The sequence below is a fragment of the Mauremys mutica genome, chromosome 2 (assembly GCF_020497125.1).
Source record: "Mauremys mutica isolate MM-2020 ecotype Southern chromosome 2, ASM2049712v1, whole genome shotgun sequence".
Lineage (NCBI taxonomy): Eukaryota > Metazoa > Chordata > Testudines > Geoemydidae > Mauremys > Mauremys mutica.
In genome coordinates this window covers 9,278,194-9,301,131 of record NC_059073.1, presented here as the reverse complement: position 1 = coordinate 9,301,131, position 22,938 = coordinate 9,278,194, and the positions used below count along the sequence as shown (strand labels likewise).

The 22,938-nt window shown below is 45.5% G+C and overlaps 1 protein-coding gene across 1 annotated transcript in view; it reads left to right on the top strand.

Annotated features, from left to right (window-relative positions):
- ADGRB1 (adhesion G protein-coupled receptor B1) overlaps positions 1 to 10,133 on the top strand; it is a 378,168-nt gene extending 368,035 nt beyond the window's left edge. The window contains exon 31 of the mRNA XM_045007331.1: positions 7,323 to 10,133. Coding sequence (XP_044863266.1) covers positions 7,323 to 7,520 — 198 coding nt within the window. The 3' untranslated portion in view covers positions 7,521 to 10,133. The remainder of the gene's footprint in view (positions 1 to 7,322) is intronic.
- The last annotated feature ends 12,805 nt before the right edge of the window (positions 10,134 to 22,938 follow it).

Below are 22,938 nucleotides of genomic sequence, written 5' to 3'. Positions count from 1 at the left end.
GGGGGTGGGGGGAATCCTTTTTTTGTTTGGTTGCTTTTGCAAATAATCTAGCAAAATTTTGAAATGAAACATCATTATGAAACCAAAAGTTGAACTATGTAGCTTAGAAAGTGTTGACACAAAATGCTTTGTGTTAATTTTGTCTCATTTTGGCCAAAACTGTTCACTGAATTTGACCCAAATTCACAAGTGGTTTTGGTTAACCTGAATCTGTGTATTATGGCAAGTGAATAATTCATCTGAAAAATTTCAGCTGTTCCTGAGATGGCTATGCCCTGGCCTCTTGTGGTCTTCTCCAGACATGGCTTGATCCAGCCACTTTGCAACCAGTTCCTCCTGCTCAATCACCAGGAGACTGTACCAGTTTCACTGGTGCTTTCATTGACATATCCCAGAGTAGAAGGAAGAAATGATTGTAAATCACACCTCTAGGCTGCAAGGGGCAAGGATCTGGATGTGGGAATCCTGTTATGGACAAGGTTGAGGAGCTCTGCTTTGTGTCTCTATATCCTCTGCTAGAAATGTGGCTCTCAGCTGGAGGTTTGCATCATCAGAAATGTACCATATGGTTCCAAGGCTCATCAAAGGCTCTTCTGGAGAAACTCCCCTCTTTCCCTTCTGCCCACTGCCAGCCTGAGCTTTCAAAAGGCTTTTCAGATCTTCCCAAAGAACATACTGTTGTAGGTAATTAGTAGTCTGGGCCATGTGTCCGCCTGGCATATCCCAGTGCATGTCAGAGCTAATTCACTCATTTGCTGGCTACCTTTTTTTTTGTTAGCTGGCTTGGTAGCTGGAGACGTTGCTTCAGGGTGGGAAAATTGAGCCAGAACAGAGTGCACGGTTGTGGGCTGAGCATACAGGGCTACAAGGCCGGTCTCTGGGTCAAATTTGGAAAATAGAGAATCTGCTCGTAGGAACACAGTTCTAATCATTGTGAGTCCCTCAGCAGGGGTCCCCCACTCCCAGGCATAACGTCCCTGTGGCATTTACATGTGTAATGCTCTCTGCACTTTTTAAAGGCTTTGATAAAACGATAATTAGCAACGGTTAAAAGGAAAATTAGAGTGTCTTTTACAGGGAACGCTACATAAAGTGTAATAATTGCTACAATAAATTCTGTTATGAAAATTGCAGAGAACCTTAATTAATTCAGTCATTAAATATCTCTAAGCTGTCCAGTGTCCCATATACCATCCATCAGCAACCCCGCACCTCACATAGCTCATCTGCTACCCACCATGCTGTATACCTTCCATCAGCTACCCTGATACTCATATACCATCCCTGGACTGTCATCAACAACAGACCTTATCATGCACCTTACATGGTTTTCAGAAGTTCAGGGCTCACCCGCTGCCCATTCTCCCAACCTATCATACAGCAGGTGCCTTTTTAAAGAGAAGAAGCTGAGTTATCGAGTAGGTGGAGCAAAGGTGCAGTAGCCCAGAGGATTCTGGATACTAATTCTGGCTGAGCCATTGACTTCCTGTGTAACATTGGGGCACGTAACCTGGATCCAAATATTTTCAGTTGAAGTCAAGGGGGGCCTTCAAGTGCTCAGCACTTAAACTCAGGCCCAGGGTGTCTGAAGTTGGGCACTCATGAAACTGAAGCCCCCGAAATTGAGGGGCACACTGGAAAATATGGGCCTTGTGCTATTAGTGCTTCAGTCAAACACAGCTGTGCAACATAGTGAAAACCAGACAGCTTGCTGGGAACAGGTGCGGCATCACCAAGCTATGCAGGTAGATGAAATACTAACCAAAACAATGAGGAGAGGGTTCCCATTGCTCCGACAGAGTCCTGGCTCCTTATTGCTGATGTTCCTCTTAGTGCTGGCACATCAGGGTTTGCTGCTTGGTATTCTAGACTCTCTTTCCTTCCTTAACGATAAGCCTGTATGATGGGCCAAGTGCATCAACGCTGCCTACCTTTCTTTGGTTGTGCACAATTTCCTCAGCCCTGGGATCTGGGCTGCAGTGAGCCTGGTAGGTTATATTACATGCAGATGAAGAGGAAGCAGCAGTAGAGCTGGTTGGAAAATGGATTTTCTGTCCCATGAAACATTTTGAGAGTTTGAAAAATATTTCATCCCAGGTTGGGACAGACACCCAACATTTTAAATTGTTTGATGAAAAAAAAAATCTGGAAAAAACTGTTTTGGGTCAATTGACCCATTTTGTTTCTCTAAAGTTGAAACATTCAGCTTTGATGTCAACCCTTTTTATATTTTTATAAGAAATAAAGTAAATTTAGAAATGAAAATTAATTTAGGAAAAAAATCGAAAGGCTTTGATTCAAAAAGATTCAATTGCTTTCCAACAAATTTTCATTGAAATCGAAACAATTTCACAAAAAATGTTCAGCTTTGTCAAACAGCTGAAGTCATTGGGAGCTATTGGGTACTCAGCACTTTTGACAATCAAGCCACTTATTGAGGTGCCAAAATATGATCTTAGGAGCCTACCATTGGGCACCCATTTTTAAATACCCTGGCCTATCATCGTTCATTTATATGGTACTTTTCATGTCCAAGCTATTGACCAGCTCATTGATAAACTCTGTGTGACATATAGGAATAATTTCAGCTATCACTGAAATATCTTCCCTTCCGGCATGGAAAGTAGTAGTTGTTTTAAGAGCCAACAGCAACACAACAGTTTAGGGCAGAAAGTAATTTCTAGGACACGTCATGAAAGACAAACCTGCATGCAAGCTCATCTGACTACTGCCATTTGTGCTGGGGAGGTTTCACAAAGTGGGCATGGACTGAGATGTACCAAGGAAGATCAGAGCGGCAAAGGGCTGCAGTCTGAGTTGGTTGGGTCTCAGTCCAGCTCCAAAAAATAACAAGCAACTTTGGGCCTCTTTGTTGGACATCTCTGCAGAGCGAGGCCCCAGAATTGAAGGGGCCAAGGAGAATATATTCTGGCTGGATTTTCAAAGCCACCTAAAGGATCCAGAGAGGCCCCAGTGGAGCATCCAAATCTCTGACAAAGCATTGACAACCTTAACCTGTATTCTCAGCCCAGAGGAGCTCCCTCAAGGACAGAATGGATGCACATGGGAGAAGCTTGCGCTGCTGCTGCGCTGTCTCTTGGGTGCTTAGAGCATATCATTCTCTGCGGCTGTCAATTAACCCCCATTCACGAGCTCTGAAATCATCACCCCCACCCAGTTAATCCAGCCATTTTAAGATTAGTAACTAAAATGGAAGCCCTCAGCAAATGAGTGAGACTTTAAACAAAGCAAGGGGAATCTTGGCCCCACTGAAGTCAGTGGGATTTTACCATTGACTCCACTAAGGCCAGGACATCACCCGCTGGTCTCTACTTCCACCAGACCAGCCGAGCATGCCGGGGGAGACAAGAGAGCTGAGGCATCAGTACAGTCATTCCCCCTCCCAGAGGTTACAGAGGCACAGGTAGACTCTGCAAAGGTCTACGGCCTGCCTCCTGCCACACACACACCAGGTGTCATGCCAGCGTTGGGCCGCTCTGTGAAAGAAATCCACTCAGCCAAGCTGTAACCAGCCAGGAGAGGATACGTGTTTTTATCTCCTAGGAGCAACAAGCCCATGGAATGTGTCAGGCCAGAGTAGTGATTCCATCTTTTTGAATTATAGGTAGTGCAGCCCCTCTTCACTTTCAGTTTCTCTTTATGCATCTTCCTGGCTCTCCCTGAGGTCTTAGAAACTGAGGCCAGCGCCAGAGCAGTTTGCAGGAGGATCACACAATTCTCTCCTCAGGTTTTTCTTTGCTGTGGATTGGTGGGTTTTTCATCCTGCTCAGAAACTCCGCTAAGACATTACAACACTAAGTAGCAGTGGCCATCTTATGTAGGAAGCTAAGTGGTCCCAGGGACACAGAGACCCAATTTTAATAATTTCCACATGGAGGTGAGATGAAAAAGGGCACTGGAACTAACCACTGATCCCCACTGGTCTTTTTGTGAAGAGCAAGGGATGTTTGAGCCCCAGCGTCTGGGCCACTAGTCAACTCAGCGAAGTGTGTTCAGCCTACTAAGATCCAGTTGGATACGATATTCTTCTGCACTGTGCATATTAAACTGTTGTGCAGCATGGCCCACCTCAAAGGCAGCTATGTCAGCGACAGGAGCTGTGCTCCTTATATTTAATGTATTTGAATGTTTTTCATGTGATTTGGGGTGGAGTTGACACGCATGCAGGCTGGCTACCTCTGCCTGGCCACACAAACAGAACAGGAAAGGCAAGCTTCCCCTGGCTGCTCCTCTCCCTGGCTTCTGAAAACCACACTTTAAATGCTGGCTTGCGTCATCTGTTCATATGACTTGGCTGGGTCTCAGGGTAGTTCCCAGTTCTTCATATCCCTAGAGCACGTCATACTGATTGGCTTGTTCAGGTTCCAGTGCTCAGAAGACACCCAGCACAGGAATGGCTGGAACCGTTTCAAGTCAAGCTTAAAGTATATTGGCAGAACTGAGTTGTTTGGGGACCAGGCCTGGAGTACTGGGAGGTGCTAACGGTCAAGACTGAGGTTCATTGGCAAAGCTCTTGAGCTTGTGTGGGAGGGCAAGTTTAACATAACAGGGTCCTGCTGCTGAAGGTGGCTTTAAAGAATAACCAAATCAAATGAGGTCTTTCCATTGCAAGAAGGGAGGGGAGTTCCCTACTACATTGACGTGTACTAATCCAACCATCTGAGCCCCTTTCTGTGAAGTATCATATATGTGGACTTGGTTTGCTCTGAAATCAGTGGCTTGTGGTACTACAACATATTGTGAGATCTTGTCTTTGGACTGCTGTATATACACGGACATGGTGCCTATCAGCTTGCCACTGAGCCACATTCACCTAATTCTTTCCCACTGAGTTCAGGCCCTGTTTGAAGCAGTGCATGGGAGAGACGTTAGAGCATGGCACAATTACGTACTAAGGGCCAGGTTCTGACCTCAGTTACATTAGTACAAGGAAAGAGTAACAACAGCAATTTCAAAGGAGTTACTCTGGATTTACACTGCTGTAGCCCAAGTAAGCTTGTAGTATTTGTACAGCAGTGCCTGTCATGCCAGGATTTCAGTACAAAGGTGAAATGAATCACAAACAGTTCAAGTGTTCAAGAAATATGAATTCCAACTGGACAAGGTGCAGAGAAGGGCTGCGAGGATGATCGGGGAATGGAGAGCCTAGTTTGTAAGAAGAGACTGGAGGAGCTTGGCTTCTTTAGCCTAGCAAAACAAAGGCTGAGAGAGGATCTGATTGCTCCCAGTAAATACGAGGGAGAAGAGCTATTTAAGCTACAGGACAGTGTCGGCACAAGAACAAATGGGGCTGATCTGTCCAAGAGTAAATTTCAGATGGAAATTAGAAGAAGGATTCTAACCACTAGAGCAGGGGTAAGCAATTTATGGCACGTGTGCCGAAGGCGGCATGTGAGCTGATTTTCAGTGGCACTCACACTGCCCGGGTCCTGGCCACCAGTCCGGGGGGCTCTGCATTTTAATTTAATTTTAAATGAAGCATTTTAAACATTTTAAAAACCTTATTTACTTTACATACAACAATGGTTTAGTTATATATTATAGACTTATAGAAAGAGACTTTTAAAAAACATTAAAATGTATTACCGGCACGCGAAACCTTAAATTAGAGTGAATAAATGAAGACTTGGCGCACCACTGCTGAAAGGTTGCCGACCCCTGCACTAGAGGAGTGGGGTTCTAGAACAGTCTCCCAGTAGGAGCAGTGGGACTAAGAAACCTAACTAGTTGGAAGATCCAGCTTGCTAGGTTAAGGAAGGGGGTTATCTGACAATAGCAATAGCAGGGGACTGGACTCACTTCCCCAGGAGGTCCCTGCCAATCTTAAATTTGAAAGTGTCTTGATAGTCATGGTGGAGTGAGGAGTAGACCCCATGGCAGGTGGCTAGCTTAGATAGGCAGACGGAGCTCTAAGCTTTTGATTTGTGGCTCTCCCCACAACGTCACGCATAGGAAGTACACTAAAACACCACAGTTCAGTGTGTGGATGTGATTCTTCCAGTCAATACCTCGGAATAACGGCACAAGGACTATCGGGTGGATCTGACCTGCATGTACATCTTCTTGCCTTCTCCCCTATTTTTCTCCCTCCTCATAACCTGAATCGTCTTTTCTTTTTGTCCACATGTCTTCCAGACCAAACCCTTTTCCGTGGCAGGTGGTTTGCAGAGAATTTCATGCTGCTATTGTGTCTGGGAGAACCCATTTTATTCTAATGTTCAGGTGCTTTGTAGGGCTGATGAAGCGTGAAAAGCATCTCTTTAAAAAGGAAAAGGGGGGGGAAGCTTTATGGAATGCCAATTGAAAATATTATCTAAGCATGTGTTTTTATTCACACATGAGAATGAGAACACACCACAGATTATGAAACCCCTGGCAACCCCTATAAAATATACTACAGTATTCCACAATATGTTTGCAGAAACTTCAAAATGCCATTCATGGGTTGATTGCAATGGTGTCACACTGACGTAAAGTTGCACGTACATAGTGGTGGTGGATCAAGCCCCAAAAGCACCATGTGGAGTCAGTGGAAAAAACTACTATTGATTTCAGTTTTGCAGAATTGAGCCTTTAATCATCACAGGTATCATCAGTAAAAGAAGCAATTACATTTATGAGATTTGTATTGGACGTGGATTTAGTTCTAGATATATAGAGATGTACTGTGGCCCTTTAAATAAAGCTGTGAAAAAAATGATTTTTATGCAAAAATTTCTATGAAAAATAAAATTAAATAATTTTCTTCTAAATTTTCCATGGAAATGTTTGAATTTTTTTTTGATGGAAATTCAAATACTGAAAATATTCATCTGAAAACTGAAATATTTTGGTGTTCAGTATTTTGTGGAAAAACTGAAATTTTCCATGGCAAGTAGCCATTTTGCACAAAACAAACCCTTGTTTATTGGAAAAACTAATTTTCTTTCCAGAAAGAATTGTGATAGAAAATCTTCGCCTAGCCCTACCTTTAAAAAAGACAGAAGAAATCTACAAAAAGAACAGGAGTACTTGTGGCACCTTAGAGACCAAGAAATTTATTTCAGCATGAGCTTTCGTAAGCTACAGCTCACTTCTTTGGATGCATAGAAGAAGTGAACTGTAGCTCATGAAAGCTCATGCTGAAATAAATTTGTTAGTCTCGAAGGTGCCACAAGTACTCCTGTTCTTTTTGCGGATACAGACTAACACGGCTGCTACTCTGAAAGAAGAAATCTAGTGTGTGAAGGGTAGTGTTTGCAGGACTGGCAGTAACTTTCTTTTTTTCTTCTTTCTCTGTCTTTCTTTCCTTTGCTTTGTAGCAAGAAAAACAGCAGACACCAAACAAGAGACCCTGGGAAGGAATCAGGAAGGTCCACTCGCCACCATCATGGGTTAAAAAGGACATGGAACCTTTACCACAATCTCCCTTAGAACTAAAAACTGTAGAGTGGGAGAAAACAGGTGCCACCATCCCTCTGGTGGGACAAGACATTATTGACCTTCAGACGGAGGTCTGAGCAGAAAGGAAAAAGGGGACTTTTTTTTCTGGAAAAACAAACAAAACAAAATTTTAAAAGATGATTAAATTCAATTGAAAGCGAGCGAGGAAGAGTGTTTGGTTTCTTTTGAAACCTTTGGTAAAAAGAAGTAACTTTTGTATTGTTCTCAGCAGAGAGGGGGAATATTACTTTATAGAACTTAGTAGCAGTAGGTACAGAACAACGCGATCTTCCCTGGGTAGGCCCAAAGAGGACATGAACCTGTAAACGTAAAAGAAGGGGGAATGGGTGGGGTGGGTGGGGAACAAAATCAACACGACACTTTAGTGGCGAGAGGATGACGAGGAGCCATCGCCAGTATGTTGAGTCTTCCTGCTCTGGAACTGGGAGCAACGAAAGGACCCTGGGAGCAAATATGGCGGCAGAAAGGCCAAGAGGATTGGGGTTGTCTTGGGGGGAACAAGGAGCAGGGATTAATGCAGCCAGAACCCAGCCAGGATGCTGGCTGGCCAAAGGCTCCAGGGGAAAGCTCAGCGTTGGCTGGTCTATAATGTCCCATTGCATGGCGATGGGAGTGAGAGAGATATGTCCTGCTCACTTCTGTCTCCCCTGGCCCAGCTTTTCGGAGAAAAAGGGAACTGGAGTTACCAAGCTGTTGCATCCTGTGATCAAGAAGACCACTGAACTCCAATCTGAAAAATTAGGTTCTCAGCCATGGATCTACACAAGCCAGCTCAGAGGATGCTATTGGGGAGAGGCCAGATATAATGGTTGCAGCATATGGCTAGCAAGAGTGGCGTGGTGGGTATTTCCCCCAGTCCCTCTGCAGAGGACTTCCTGAACTCTCTGAAGAGCGGGATGTGCAGAATGGGAAGAGACCTTCTCTTAAGTCAACAACAAACCCATTCATCACGTCTCCAGATAGAGACATTAAAAAAACAACAAAAAGAATGTAGATCATTTCATTGACTGTTAAAAACAAAGAGATAAACTCAACGCGAACCTTGTGTAAAGGTTCACATGGCCTCATTGTCTTTTCCTTTTTTTGTTTTGTTTTGTTTTGTTTTGAGATTTGACTTATTTCCAGCCACCTCCCCTGGAAGCCACAGTGACCTGTTTATGTACCTGAAGACGTTCAGTATACGGAGAATATTGCCGTAGGACATTGAGACAAACTGATAAATGAGTAACATACACTTGGAAAAAAATCTATTTTTTCTTCTTCTTTTCTTTTCTTCAATAAAAACAGAACTTGAAACCCGAGACCTTTCCTTTCTTTGGCTCTTGTCATTTCAAATATCTTTCCGTAGCTTGGTTCCGTGCACATGTGGGGCAAGGATGTCCCTTTCCAAACGTTGAGTGGGGAGTCCCCTGTGGAAAGATTGGGATGGTGAGGAACACTCAGGCCCTTGTGTGCAGTAGGTTGGAATGTTTTGTTTTATTGTATTCAAGTCACTGGCTGGTTGTTCTCCTTACACTCCACCCTGTCTTCACTACTTCACAGAGCTGGGAAACAGGTTTCTGGTGCTAGTGGAAGGAAAGGAGATAGGAAGAGCTGGACACAAAATGGGGACATTTTTTCATCAAAAATTGTGCATCAATGTTTTTTTCATGAAAAATTTTCCTCAGTTTTTTCATGAAAAAAGTTCATTAATATTTTTACACACAAAAAAGTCAAATAATTTTTGCACAAAACATTTTTGTCCCCCCAGAAAGTTGTCTACATTTTTTCATCTGAACATTTTAAACAAAATAATTTCATCAGCATTTTTCCATGATCAAATGTTGTTGTTTTTTATGAAAGACTTTAATCAGAAGTCCTCACGTAACATCATTTTCACCAATTCTTTTTCACCACATTTGTTTCACCAAAAATTTTCATCTCACTTTTGATCAATTTCCACCAACTATAGAAATGGCTATCGCTAAGCACCTAATTGTGAAACATCACATTGAGCCAAAACAGAAGCTAATCTAGATCAGGGTTTGATTTATGTGTGTGTGTGTGTTTCTTTTTTTAGGAAAAAGCTAAAGACGGGAACAAAATTTAAAACAATCAATGAAATCAAATTGTGCTCCCCCCGCCGACAGCGGTTGCTTGATATGCAAGCATTTTTTAAATTTAATTTCAGGCCACACGGTTTAGTTTTTTTAAAGTATAATGACATTTATCTTGTCATTAGCTGTATAATATTAAAAATAAAATAAAATTTTAAAAAAATTAGAAAATCCAAATAGTAAAAAAAAAATACTTATCAAAACTGTGATGTAATTGTCAGATTTTAGATTATTCTATGAAACAGGAAAGCACAAAGGCCTCTCATAAATGCCGGGTTGTAGAATATTGTAATTATTATAATTACACATAATGAATTTTAGCATACAAATATCTTTCTACTGTGTTTTAATTCTTTTTTCCCCTTCGCTACCCAACCAATCTCCCCTCCCTCCTTCTTCCAAACCTTTCCCACCTGCTCCTCTCATCCCAGCCAAGCTGCGGGACATTAACAGTGTTATGTAATTACAGAGATAAATGTTTGTTTAATAACTGTTGATATTCTACTTTTTCTGCTGAGTTTCTCTGGTTAATACTGTTTTCTCCTCACCCTTCTCTGCCCCTCCCATTTTCACCTCCCTTATTTCTGTGTTCGTCAGTTTTTTCTGTACAGTTTTCAGAGCACAAATGAATGTGTCTTATTTCTAATAAAAAACATGTAAACTCTAGTCATGTCTTCTTTTTAAAGGCCTGCTTCCACATCTTGTACCAAGGGCATCTGGCAGATGAGGGTTAGGCATGTACTGGTGGCCAGCAGAGAGTTGCAAGGATAAATCCTGCTGTTCTTTCACAGGCAAAACCCCCGCTGGGTTTCCAATGTAGTTTAGAATTGTGGAATTTCACCTATAGACAGTAAGGGACAAAGAGTTTGCTTTGCTCAACCAGTTTAACCACCTCTAGCACCTACCCTCTGTGGGACAATGTCCCATGTTCTCCCACTGATGACTTCTTCCTAAACATCTTGCAGTGTGTTGCCTCAACCATGTCACCTAGGAATCAAAGCCACTGCCCACTTGCTATTACCATTAAGAACATTATCCTATTGTTTAGCTTGAACTTTTCCTTCCTTAACTTCCAGCCATTGCGCCTTGTCCTACCATCTTCAAAGACACTGGAAATTTCCATTTTTTCATGCTGAGTGTATGGTCCCCTCAAAGGTCTTTATGAACTAAGGTCACATCAATCCAGCTGGAGTTAGCATGTGGCACAATGATACTGGCCATTGATAACATCAGTATTCAAATGACACCATTATTGGCAGATTGTTGGAAGAGTGCCAGGATGATGGTCCCAAGGTGGCTCAAGTGTGAGACTGTCCATGCTTAAAGGTATAAAGACTGTGGCTTAATGCTGATTCCTTTCTTATTGCCGCAGCCCTACCACTGAACCGCTGTCTGTCTAGTCACTGAAGGGGCAGCACCGAACAAACGTGGAGAGTGTCCCATCCGCCACTTGAAGGAGAGTAGCTGCCATGCAGGGACCCAAACTATGATGGCTAAAGTTAGGGAAGGGGATAAAGACACCAACCCACCCGAGGCAAAAATGGACAGGCTTATTAAGACCCGGCTTGACAAAGTCTTGGCCGGGATGATTTAATTTGTGTTGGTCCTGCTTTGAGCAGGGGGTTGGACTAGGTCTCTTCCAACCCTGAGGTCTCTTCTAACCCTGATATTCTATGATTCTATTGTTTAGTTCCTTGAGTTTTGGGGATTCTCTTCCAATGGGGAAACTTGTTCTTTTCCCTCTGAGTCCATGTTCCTAAGGCAACTGATAGAGTTTAGGTTTGGAGACAGGGTGACGGGTAGGTCAGGAGCTTGGGAGCAGCCACGCTGGACCAAGTCTGAATCAAAGCCCTAGAGATGTGTGATGCTGTATCTATCCTATGTGACAAATGCTAATAGCTAATGACAAATGCTAATAATGTTGGCTGGGTGTTTGGGGGCCTGCACCGGATGAACTAGGGTCTCAGGCCAGTTCTTAGTGCCACTTTCCACCCTCAGTTCCCTCCACAAACAAACCAAAGCCAACACTAGCCCTGCTCCATTAACACTAATTATCCCATTCACTGGCATTCTCATCATGAAGGGTGAATAGGCCATGGAGACTAAAACTGTCTCTCATGCCTACAGATGCCCTCCAGCACAATGTTGAGGCATATTAGCCCCATGAAGAAACCTGCCACTGAAGCCAGCTGTGCTGTATTGATTTTGTAGATCGAAGACATCTTTCTTGATAGCTACTGGGACACACTTGATAGAAATCCCAACTAAACAGAGGGCCCTATTGTGTTAGATCAGCTTTGTGTTAAGCTGATCTTGCCCCAGCAATTGTATAATCTAAACAAAGAGAAGATGGGAAAGGGAAACATAGGCCGTCTTGCCTGAGGTACAGAGGAGAGCTTGGAAGAGACTGCAGATCTCCTGAGGCCTTATTTAGTGCCCTGTGCACTAGGACATGCCGCCTCCCACTAAGGTGGTGAATGAGGGAACATACAGTGCCACTCTGGCCAAATGATCCTAAATACTGCCCCTAAATTTCAGATCTGCTGCAGGTTCTTACTCCGAAGAGGCATTGGAAACACTTCTTCGGGTCCTGTGAAATCGTGTGGTCCGCATTACTCGCTGGAAGTGGGTAGGGGGACCACAGCCTGAGTTGTAGTAAAGACTAAGCTCCGGCTTTTGTCTGGTTAGCTGTGCAGCATTTCAGGGGCAGCAGTTTCTGGAGCGATTATGGGGAGGGTGGCAGGTAAGTATGAGAGCGCTGCAAGGCCTGAGTCTTGGACATGGCCGGCCACTAGCGAAGTGGAGGCCAAACAAGGATCATTAGCAGAAGGTCAGTTTACTAGCTTTGATTAAAGCCTAGGCTGATGGCAAGGTTAACCACGATGGGGACAAAATGCTAGGGAATTCTCTACCTCAGCCCCTCTACCTTAGAGACCCTGCAATGGAAGGGCAGGAGTGTATGCTGCAGCTTGGTGCGTGAGTGTCAGGTTAAGTGAGGAAGAGATGGGGGAAATGTACATACTGAAGGGACCAGAAGAAGCTGTAATTTACACTTGTGCATTTGCGCCAGGGATTTTACTGCCCATCTCTTTCTGTCTTCTGCAAACTCCCCTATGCCATTTGCTGTATAGCGGAGGTGGGGCGAGTTCCAATCATAGTTATTTCTGAGTGGAGGAGGCTGGGAGTGTTTCTCACTGCCCTTTGTGCCCCCAAAAGGAGGAGGGGATGGAAGAGAATGTTCCATTTGTGGGAGTTTTCTATTGCTCTCCAGTCAAACAGAGAAAAAGCAAATCACTTGTGAAATAAGCACTCAAATGTGGGGCCAGGCACTTATGTGTGCACACGTGAACATACACACTTTAGACTAACACGGGCTCCAGAAAACACCTTAACCTTGAAGGTGTCTTCCTAAAATTGAGAAGAACCTCAACTCCGAGGGAGGTGCAGTGTCCAGGTAACGCCCAGTTAAGACAGACCATCTTTGCACTGGCTTTCATAACTGGCTGGCCACATGAATGATCAGTCAACAGCACAGTAGCCTGTTGGAAAGGAAACTCTGGGAAATCTCTCATCGCCAGACGAGAGCAGACCTATCGGCTCCATTTGGAATAATGTCTTTGTTATGCTATAAGAAGAAAACTTTGTACTCTTAAACGGCAAATGACGGGCAGAAGGGCTAAATCCAGCATCACCATGACAGGGGTATCCAGGGCTTGGTAAAACTGTGCAGTAGTCATGGAAAAAAGCAATACCAAAGAAATGACCGATTGTTGAACAGAGGCATGTGCTTCATGGTGGTTTACTCTTCTCTGTAACCCAGGCCCACCTGAACTTTGCAAGACTGAAATCCACTTCACAGTGGCCATCCTTAATATGCATATATGCATAGTATTGTTGATCCCGACTGTATGTATTCAGTCATACTAATGCTTAATGACAGAATGTATTCCATCAATAGCGTTCAGAGCACTTTATATCAGTCTCATTTTACTGATGGGGAAATTAAGGCCCAGAGAAGGGATTTGCCTAATGTCTAATAGCAGGTGAGTGACAGAGCTGGAGATAGAACCCAGGCGTCCTGGAGGCCACTGGACCATGCTGCAAAGTGTAATGGTTGTTTATCCTATTTTCATTGATAGACACATTTGGAGTGAGTAATTGATCAAGTTCATTAGCAACCAAACCTGAAACTGATCCACTTCATTCTCTTCTTGCAATTCATTTCAAGGAGCAGGTGGCTGCAGGCTTCATTAAGGGCTTGCAAAGTGGGGTGTGAATCTACCCCTCCCTAGCCTGTCGCACACTAACTCTGTGTGGACCTTGCTCCTGTTTCCAAGTTGGGTAGTTCAAAGCACATGGTGGGACTTCTGGTGAACGGCACCAGGATCCACAGTGCATGGCAGGATAGGGCGACGTAGATTTACACCCCAGATTGCTGCAAACCCAGGATATGTCTACACTGCCATCAAACACCCTTGCGGGGCCGTGTCGGTTGATTTGGGCTACTGGAGCTCAGGCCATGGGGCCAATAAATTGCCGTGTAGACGTTCGGGCTGGAGCCCACGATTTGGGACCCTCACCACTCATGAGGTCCTAGAGCCTGGGTTCCAGCCAGGCTCCAAATGTCACCACTGCAATTTGATAGCCCTGCAGCCCGAGCCCCACAAACCCGGGCCAGCTGACACTGTCCAGCTGCAGGTGTTTTATTGCAGTGTAGACGTATCCTTAGCGTTCCCCTAGACAAGCCCTAAGACTCCATGGACCACTTTTGGGCTTCACTATGGATCCTCCTCCCACCCGCCACTGGCTTAACAGGTTTATAAAGTAATTAAAATCTGAGCTGTAGCCTCAGAGCCTGAGCCAGTATTCTCTGACGTCAATGGGGGTCTCTGTATATCAGTGCGTTCGGGGGCACCCTGCTCTTTTTCCCAGCTGAAGCTCTGGCCTTGTAAAATCACCACAAAGGATCAGAGTTTGGGTTCAGGTGGAGGTTCTGGCTAACGGACTCGGGCTGGTTCTTGCTCTGGGTGAAGAGCTTCGTCTGTTGGTCCTGGCCCTTCAGCTGCCGACATTAGTCTGAACCGTGCGGTATGGACCAAATTCTGACTTTATTTGCTCTGGTGGCAACCTGGAGTAACTCCACCCGAGTCACTGGAGTGCTGCCAGATTTACAGTGAGGTAAGCCAAAGCCCAGGTTAGCCCTGTGTAGGGTGACCAGACAGCAAATGTGAAAAATCGGGATGGGGGTGGGGGGTAATAGAAGCCTATATAAGAAAAAGACCCAAAAAATCAGGACTGTCCCTATAAAATCGGGACATCTGGTCACCCTAGTTGTGCATTTTGCTGGTAAGTAACACTGTGAAATTGAAGAGGCCAAGATCCCTCCGACTTTCTCAGCTCACTCCTGCCCCAAAGCAGGGGAAAGGCCCCTGGGTCTCCCATAGCACCTTTTAGACTGGGTTGCTGGTGCAAAAGGTTAAATCGGGGCAGCTAGGCCAACCGATTTCAATCATGTGGATAACGGAGGCTGTTCATTAATAATCATTCATTTTACTCTCCTGGCAGGTCATTTCTCTTTGGATTCAGCAAGTGAGGCATTAATTTCTGAGCATTTAGCTTCCAGCCTTGACTATATGCTGCTGAGAATCTGGCTGTGGCAAGTACTAAGCAGAGGAGGGAGAAAGGAGAGCCCCGATCCTGTCCTGGCTCATTTTCCCTCCTTTGAGCATCCCTGGAAGAAGTCAGCCCCTCCCCCAGGAAGCCGACCTTGCCGCTTGGCTAGACAAATAGAAAATCCTTCAAAGTGGTTCTCAACAGACAACCCGGAGAGGGGTCTAGGGTTCCACCCTGAGCTCCAGCCCAGGTACCGACTGCGCTCAGACCTGCTTTCGTTCAGAGGCTTCCAGGGAACGAACGTCTGTATCTGTTGTAGTGTCAAGGGTCCAAGCTTCCCTCATGCTGAAGCACTGTTGCGTTAGCCTAGCTTTTCATACCTCAGCTGCGATGGTTAAAGACAGTGCAAGATGCTCAGAAGTAATTCTCTGGCCTGTGCAATATGGGAGGTCAGACTAGATGATGATAATGGCTCATTTTAGTCTCAAAATTTACACATCCTGCTAAGGGTAAAATACTCAAGGACAAAAAGTGAGCAGTCTATGCATGTACAGTTTGGCAGATAAATGTCAAACCTCCCCATTAGCATGGCAAGTATCACAAGGAGGGTAGCTGGTAACATCGGATGGCCCTTCGGTGGCCCATGGGCAATGAATTGGGTTGGCTTGGCTTGGCTCATTTCCTAGCCACCTTGTTGCTAACCTCAGCCCGGAGCCTGAGGACTGAATGGGCCATGGAGCCGGAACTGCCTTCTGTAATCCCAGAGGAGGTCCCTGCAGAGGAGAATGCAGAGAGGGTGGCGTTGGGATGCTTGCACTGCAAATCTGCCCTGTAGGTACACAGAGGATTTTAGTCTCTAGGGCAATTAACCTGGCATTTTTGACTATCACCAAATTCAGCAATGTTATTATAAGCAGGGGCTGAATAAGCTCGCCCCTGACATCTAGTGACACACTAGGGGAAAAGACCTCAGGAGCAGACTGTATTTGCATAGACACACCCTCTCTGCCTAGGTGTTCAGCAGACAGAGCTGCTTTGCCAAAGTGATCAGTTTGGGCTAGAGTTGGGTTACAAATCACTACAGTTCAGATTTTAATTACTTTATAAACCTGTTAAGCCAGTGGTGGGAGGGAGGAGGATCCATAGTGAAGCCCAAAAGTGGTCCGTGGAGTCTTAGGGCTTGTCTAGGGGAACACTAAGGATATGTCTACACTGCAATAAACACCTGCTGGCCCGGGCTTGTGGGGCTCGGGCTGCAGGGCTATCAAACTGCAGTGCTGACGTTTGGAGCAGGGCTAGAACCAGGCGCTGGGACCCCATGAGTGGTGAGGAGCCCAGAAGGTGGGTTCCAGCCCAAGCTTCCACACTGCAATTTTATTGGCCCTACCTCCTGATCTCCACCAGCCCGAATCAAGCGACACGGACCAGCGCGGATGTTTGATGGCAGTGTAGACATATCCTTTGCCTAAAGAGTAATTGAAGCCGCTGAATTCTTCCCTGCCCAAGTGTTCAAAGAGCTGGTTGGACTCAACTGTGAGTCTTTGTTTCTGTTCAGTGATGGGCAGAGCTGCAATCACTGATGATGATGCAGTCTAGAGGGTGCGAAAGTAGAATGAATTATATTGCAGAAGTAGATGAATTAAAGAAATGCTGTATGTTCCTTTAGGCAGTGTCATAACCAGATAGTTAAGGGTTAATGCCTCTTTTACCTGTAAAGGGTTAAGAAGTTCACCTAGTCTAGCTGACACCTGACCAGAGGAACCAATGAGGGGACAAGATGTTTCAAAAGGAAGGCAGAAAGTTTCCTTTGTTTAGAGTCAGTTTCAGTTTGGGCCGGAGTGGAAAATATCAAGGAATCAGCCTCTTATCAGAGTAGTGAGTAAGAAGGAAGGAAATAAATAGATTTATGTTTATTTTCTTTTGTAACTTGTCTTGGCATTAGGGGAATAATCAAATTTGGGTATTTTTGTGTATACTAAGGATTTTGCCCAGGGGAATATCCTGTGTTTTAAATCTGTTGTCTGTGAGATCAGCTTGTGTGCTATCTCCCAGAGGGTTTTTTTCTTTTACCTTTCTTTTCTTTAATTAAAAGCCTTCTTTTTAAGAACCTGATTGATTTTTTCCCTGTTTTTTAGATCCAAGGGGATTGGATCTGGACTCACCAGGGATTGGTGGGGGAAAAAAGGGAGGGAGGATGAGTAATTCCTCCTTGTTTTAAGATCCAAGGGGTTTGGATCAGTATTCAGCAGGGAATTGGTGGAGGAGTCTCTCAAGGCTACCCGGGGAGGGGAAGGTTTTGGGGGGGAAGACAGAGTTTTCCAAATGACTCAAATATTTGGATGGTGGCAGCATATTGATCTAAGCTGGTAATTCAGTTTAGGGGTTCACATGCAGGTCCTCATATCTGTACTCTAAAGTCCAGAGTGGGGGTGAAACCTATGACAGGCAGGAATGTTGAGATAAAGTTGTCAGGAAGAGGAACATTAAGGTATTGAACAATGGATCCACTTAAACTGATGGTGGGACATTAACAGGAGATTGGTGAGAGTTAATAAGGACATGAGATATGTGTCTAGCCCCAGGTAAACTTATCAGTTCTGCTCCCTTCATCATCTTGTTAATTTCACACCCTTTAATCTGTATAAATAAGGTGGTTTGAGCCTTGTATGGCGCTCACATTTTCTGGGTGTATTAGCAGAGCGCTTTTGCTAATAAACAGAGGGGTGTGACAAATTGTGAGTCCTGAGTCTGACTTTGACAAGGGTAACCTTAAGGTCTGGTGTGGGGGCAGTGTTGTGGGAAAAGAAAACAAAGCGGCAATAGTGCAGATGTTCCTTAAAATTGCTGGGAGCTGAAATCACCGAGCGCTGGGCTAAGTGGGGGAACATCAGAAGGTGGCTTCGCGGACGTGGGCGTGAGCGGCAGCTGAGCTAGCCACACAAGTGGCACACAGAGGTGGAGATAATAACAATGGCAGTAGCCATGAGCTAGTTGCAGAGTGGGCGAGGTCGACCCACATGAAGGCACCTCTGAGCTCTGGGTCTCTGCTAACCAAGGACAACCAAGTGTGAGTGGGGTGCAGTGGAGGGAAGTGGACATGCTGTGTCATTAGGGACATTCTTTCATCGGACTTTCACACCACAAGGTGGGAAACTGAGGCAAAGGACACTGCCCGATGTTCTGTGGGGTGGGTGTTTGCTTGTGGTTATATGCTTTCGAATCGTGGTTGTTGTTAGGGTGACCAGACAACAAATGTGAAAAATCGGGATGGGGGTGGGGGGTAATAGGAGCCTATATAAGAAAAAGACACAAAAATCGGGACTGTCCCTATAAAATCGGGACATCTGGTCACCCTAGTTGTAGTATTTTCCTAGATTAAGCCTGGATTCCCTTTCTCTGTTAATAAAAGTATTTTTTTTTGGTTAAACACAGACTCCCTGCTTGCAAATGGGGAAGGATTGCCTCTGAGAGGTGCCCGGGGGTGGTGTGTAGTTTTCCCAAGTTACTGGCTGGGGGCTTGAGCCGGTTCTGATTTGTATGGTGAAGAGGAACCCCTAGATACTGAACCCAGCCCTTGTGACTGCCGACACCACCTGGCAGAAGGGTTACGTTATTAATGGACAAAAGATAGCAAGAGTCCCAGCTCAGAAAATATGCCAGGTGGCTGATGGGAGAGAACTTTCATTGCAGAAAGAAGCAGAACCAGATTCCTGTCCCCCCAAACGAGGAAGAAACTCGGCAGCAAGCAAAAACTCAGCTGTTTTTTTAATTCCATAGTAAAGCTGAAGAGCAGCAAGGATTTGGGCCAGCCACTCCTGAAATGATGGAGCCCTAGACTGCACCAGTGAAAGAAACCCCTCCTTTAGTGTAAGGCCAGTGAAATGAGTGATGTCCCAGCAGGGTGGGATTTGCCTCCTTAACTCCTCACTGTAAGTGCTTTTCAATGACCACGCGCACTAAGGCTTTGGCTACATATGTGTGATTCCCCTGCGTGTGTGCACACGTGTATAAATTGCAGCGTAGCCATGGTTGCACTAGTGGCAGCAGTGGAGGCGTGGCTGAACCACACTGAGGACAAGCCCACGTAAAACCAATCGGTATGTACATGGCATGGCTCAGTCGTGCCTCCACTGCCGCTACCAGTGTTACCGCGGCTACCCTGCGATTTCTACTCGATGAGTGCTACCTTCTGCTGACAACATCATCCACGGTAGGGGCAAAGCCATCACTAGTCATAGGGCCTATTCCCCAGGGGGTGTAAATGGGTGCAGCTCATTGAAGTCAGACTTCTCACTCAAATGTGATTTGGGTTTCATCTGTCCCTGCTACCCAGAGTTCCAGGTGGGAGAGTTGGTGCTGTCCCGGTCTCTGCCACTGTGTTTAGCCTTGGGCAAGTCACTTTGCCCACTGAGTTTTGGTTTCCTCTGCTGTTAAAGGCTGGTAATGTTAGCTTGCCTACTTTACAACATGCTTCAGAATGAGCGCTCCAGAAGCCCAGTGCAATGGAAACACACCGTAGCATTCTGTGTATTCGGGCGTATGGAAATCCAGAACCAGAGCGCGCTACAGGCTTTCCACTTTCCCAGGCAGAGCTCTTCCTCTGCCTTCTTTTCTCCTGACCTCGTTGTTGGAGAAGAAAGGGAAACTTTGAGTGAAATGCAAGGTGACAAAGACGCAGCAAGCCAAAAGCAACAGCCCTTCCAGTTATAGAACGTGGCACACCTCAGATAAGGACTGACAATGCAGTTCATCCAAGGATACCAATGCAGCTCACGACAAATCCTGCATCCTGGCAAGGGGTTAGACTAGATACCCTTTGTTGTCCCGTCTAACACTGAGTCTATGATTCACAGAGGAACCCTGTCAGTTACTTAGACTGTAAGTGCCTTGGGGCTGGGACCTTCCTCGCTAGACTGCACAGTTGTCAATGCCCTGACAAGTACTCAATACATAATAATACTTTGAGTTTTGTGACCAGGGCTGCTAACAGGGAGTTTCACAAGGAAGTTCTCCAGGTGAAGGAGGAGCAAATACAGCACCCTTGGGGTAAGCGGCTGTCTGTAGTGTGTGTTTGTGTTTGGGGGTTACTTGCTGTGTGCTGAGCTTGTGTTTGTCTGTCTGGTTGGTTGATTGAAGGACCATGTGCTGTGGCTGGCAGTTGGAGGCTGTGAGCTTCAAAGTAAGGTTTGAAAGCTAGAAGCCTCTGTTAATTGGCTGAGCCTTAGTCAGTGGGCGGGGCTATCAACAAGACCAGGGCTTTATAAAGCAGTGCGCAAGCGACCAGGGCTGCTAACAGGGCGTTTGGAAGAGGAGTAGGAAGGGGGGGCAAGGTTCACTTGTCGTTCTTTAAAACCTGTAAACTAAACTATATTCAAAACTTCTTGATTTAAACAAAACCCTTTCATTAACTAGGTAGCTGCAGGAGACAATGCAGGCAGAAGCCCAGCAGCAGAGTGGGGGCTATCCAGTTATTTGCGCCGAGTGCAGCATGTATGATTACCTGCCCTGTGGGCGGGTGGCGTATGTGTGCATTCGGTGCAGGGAGCTCCTGGCCCTCAGAGACCTCGTACGGGCTTTGGAGGCCAGAGTGGCAGAACTGGAGGAGCTAAGGGAGGCAGAGAGGTATGTTGCTGAGGCTTTCCAAAACACTGTAGAATTGTCCCACCTCCGCTCAGACAGCCCCTGTGCTGTTGAGGAGGATGAAAGGTCCAGGGAAGCAGAGCAGTCAACGGGAGCAGAGGGGGGACCCTCCTTCCAGATGGTGAGAGGGTATCCTCTTGCGCTGAGGTTACCTCTCTGGGGGAGGGAACGCCAGTCACTAGGATGATTAGGGGTTTGGAACGGGTCCCATATGAGGACAGATTAAAGAGGCTAGGACTTTTCAGCTTGGAAAAGAGGAGACTAAAGGGCGATATGATAGAGGTTTATAAAATCATGAGTGATGTAGAGAAAGTGGATAAGGAAAAGTTATTTACTTGTTCCCATAATACAAGAACTAGGGGCCACCAAATGAAATTAATGGGCAGCAGGTTTAAAACAAATAAAAGGAAGTTCTTCACACAGCGCACAGTCAACCTGTGGAACTCCTTGCCCGAGGAGGTTGTGAAGGCTAGGACTATAACAGCATTTAAAAGAGAACTGGATAAATTCATGGAGGTTAAGTCTGTTAATGGCTATTAGCCAGGCTGGGTAAGGAATGGTGTCCCTAGCCTCTGTTTGTCAGAGGGTGGGGATGGATGGCAGGAGAAAGAGCTCACTTGATCATTGCCTATTGGGTTCACTCCCTCTGGCTAGATGGACCTTTGGTCTGACCCAGTGCGGCCATTCTTATGTTCTTATGTCTGCCTCTAAAAATGCAGCTTTGGGATAAAATGGGACTGCTACTTAAGGGGGGGTGTAACGATGCTACAGAACGGCTTAAGGGCAAACGTGATGGATAAATTCATCCAGTGGAAACAGCGCCACTTTTAGACCAAACATACTTTCCCAAGACAAAATAGAGCCAGGATGCTGGGGCTAACTCCCCAGATCTTGTGCAAAAAGACATAGGATCTTTATTGATCATGAGTGGGCAAGACGTCAGTTGTCTGATGTTATCCAAAAAACTTGACCATCAGTTCTAGCTCACAAAGAAGAACGTTTCCTAGGGAAGTGCTGGGTCAAGACTGGATGTTTTTCTAACAGATAATCTTGAGTTCAAATGGGAATTATCTGGGGGAACATCTCTGGCCTGTGCCCTCCAGGAGGTCAGTCTATGTGATCGTAATGGTCCCTTCTGACCTTAGAAGCTATCAAGTACATGGGTGTTTAACCTGGACCTCGCCCATCCAAGAAATGATCATTCCCATCTCAGCTGACTGTGTGGGATATAGCCAGCTCACAGCCTGAGATGTGATTACTTTCACGCTGTGTAATAAAATCACTAGACATGACATGGGTGTAGTATGGTTGTACACTCTGTAATATGGTAACACCTTGTTACATAGCGAGAGTTGATCACCGTGCTACTATATAATGTCTTTTTCAATAAAAGCTGACAGTTGTAGTGATCATTGTTTTGTTGCTGCTATTTACATGGCAAGGATTTGTAAATCTGTTAAAACTTCCCAAATACATAAATAGTAGAAGAATCGAAACAGAGGTATAGTCTTCACAGTCTCATACATACAGTAGACGCAGGACTTCTCTAAATAGGGCCCAAGTCTATTGCTTTGCACCTTGTGTCGCTATTAACAGCTATGCAAAGCGAATTGAAATTAGGTTCTTCTTCGCGTGATTGCCCATATCAATTCCAGTTAGGTGGGTGTGCACTGTGTGCATAGTCGTCGGAAAGTTTTTCCTTTAGCAGCACCCATTGGGTCGGCTGTGGAGCCCCCTGGAGTAGCGCCTTCATGGCGCTCAATATAGGACCCTGATAACCCGGCGCCTTCTCAGTTCCTTCTTACCGCCAGTGACGGTTGTTGGACCTGTGGGGGTCTTGCTTTGCAAGCTCGTCACATTTCCATAGCTTTGTTCAGACTGTCCTGGAACTGTCAGCGGATGCCCTGTCACGTTGCCTCTCCTCCCCGACATGATCACTCAGGACCACGGTGGTCTCCATCACCCTGACCTCTGATGGTGTCTATCACACCCTCAGGGCTTGGAAGCTTCATGACTGAGCCCTATGGAGCTTCTAGTATCAGAGGGGTAGCCGTGTTAGTCTGGCTCTGTAGAAGCAGCAAAGAATCCTGTGGCACCTTATAGACTAACAGACGTTTTGCAGCAT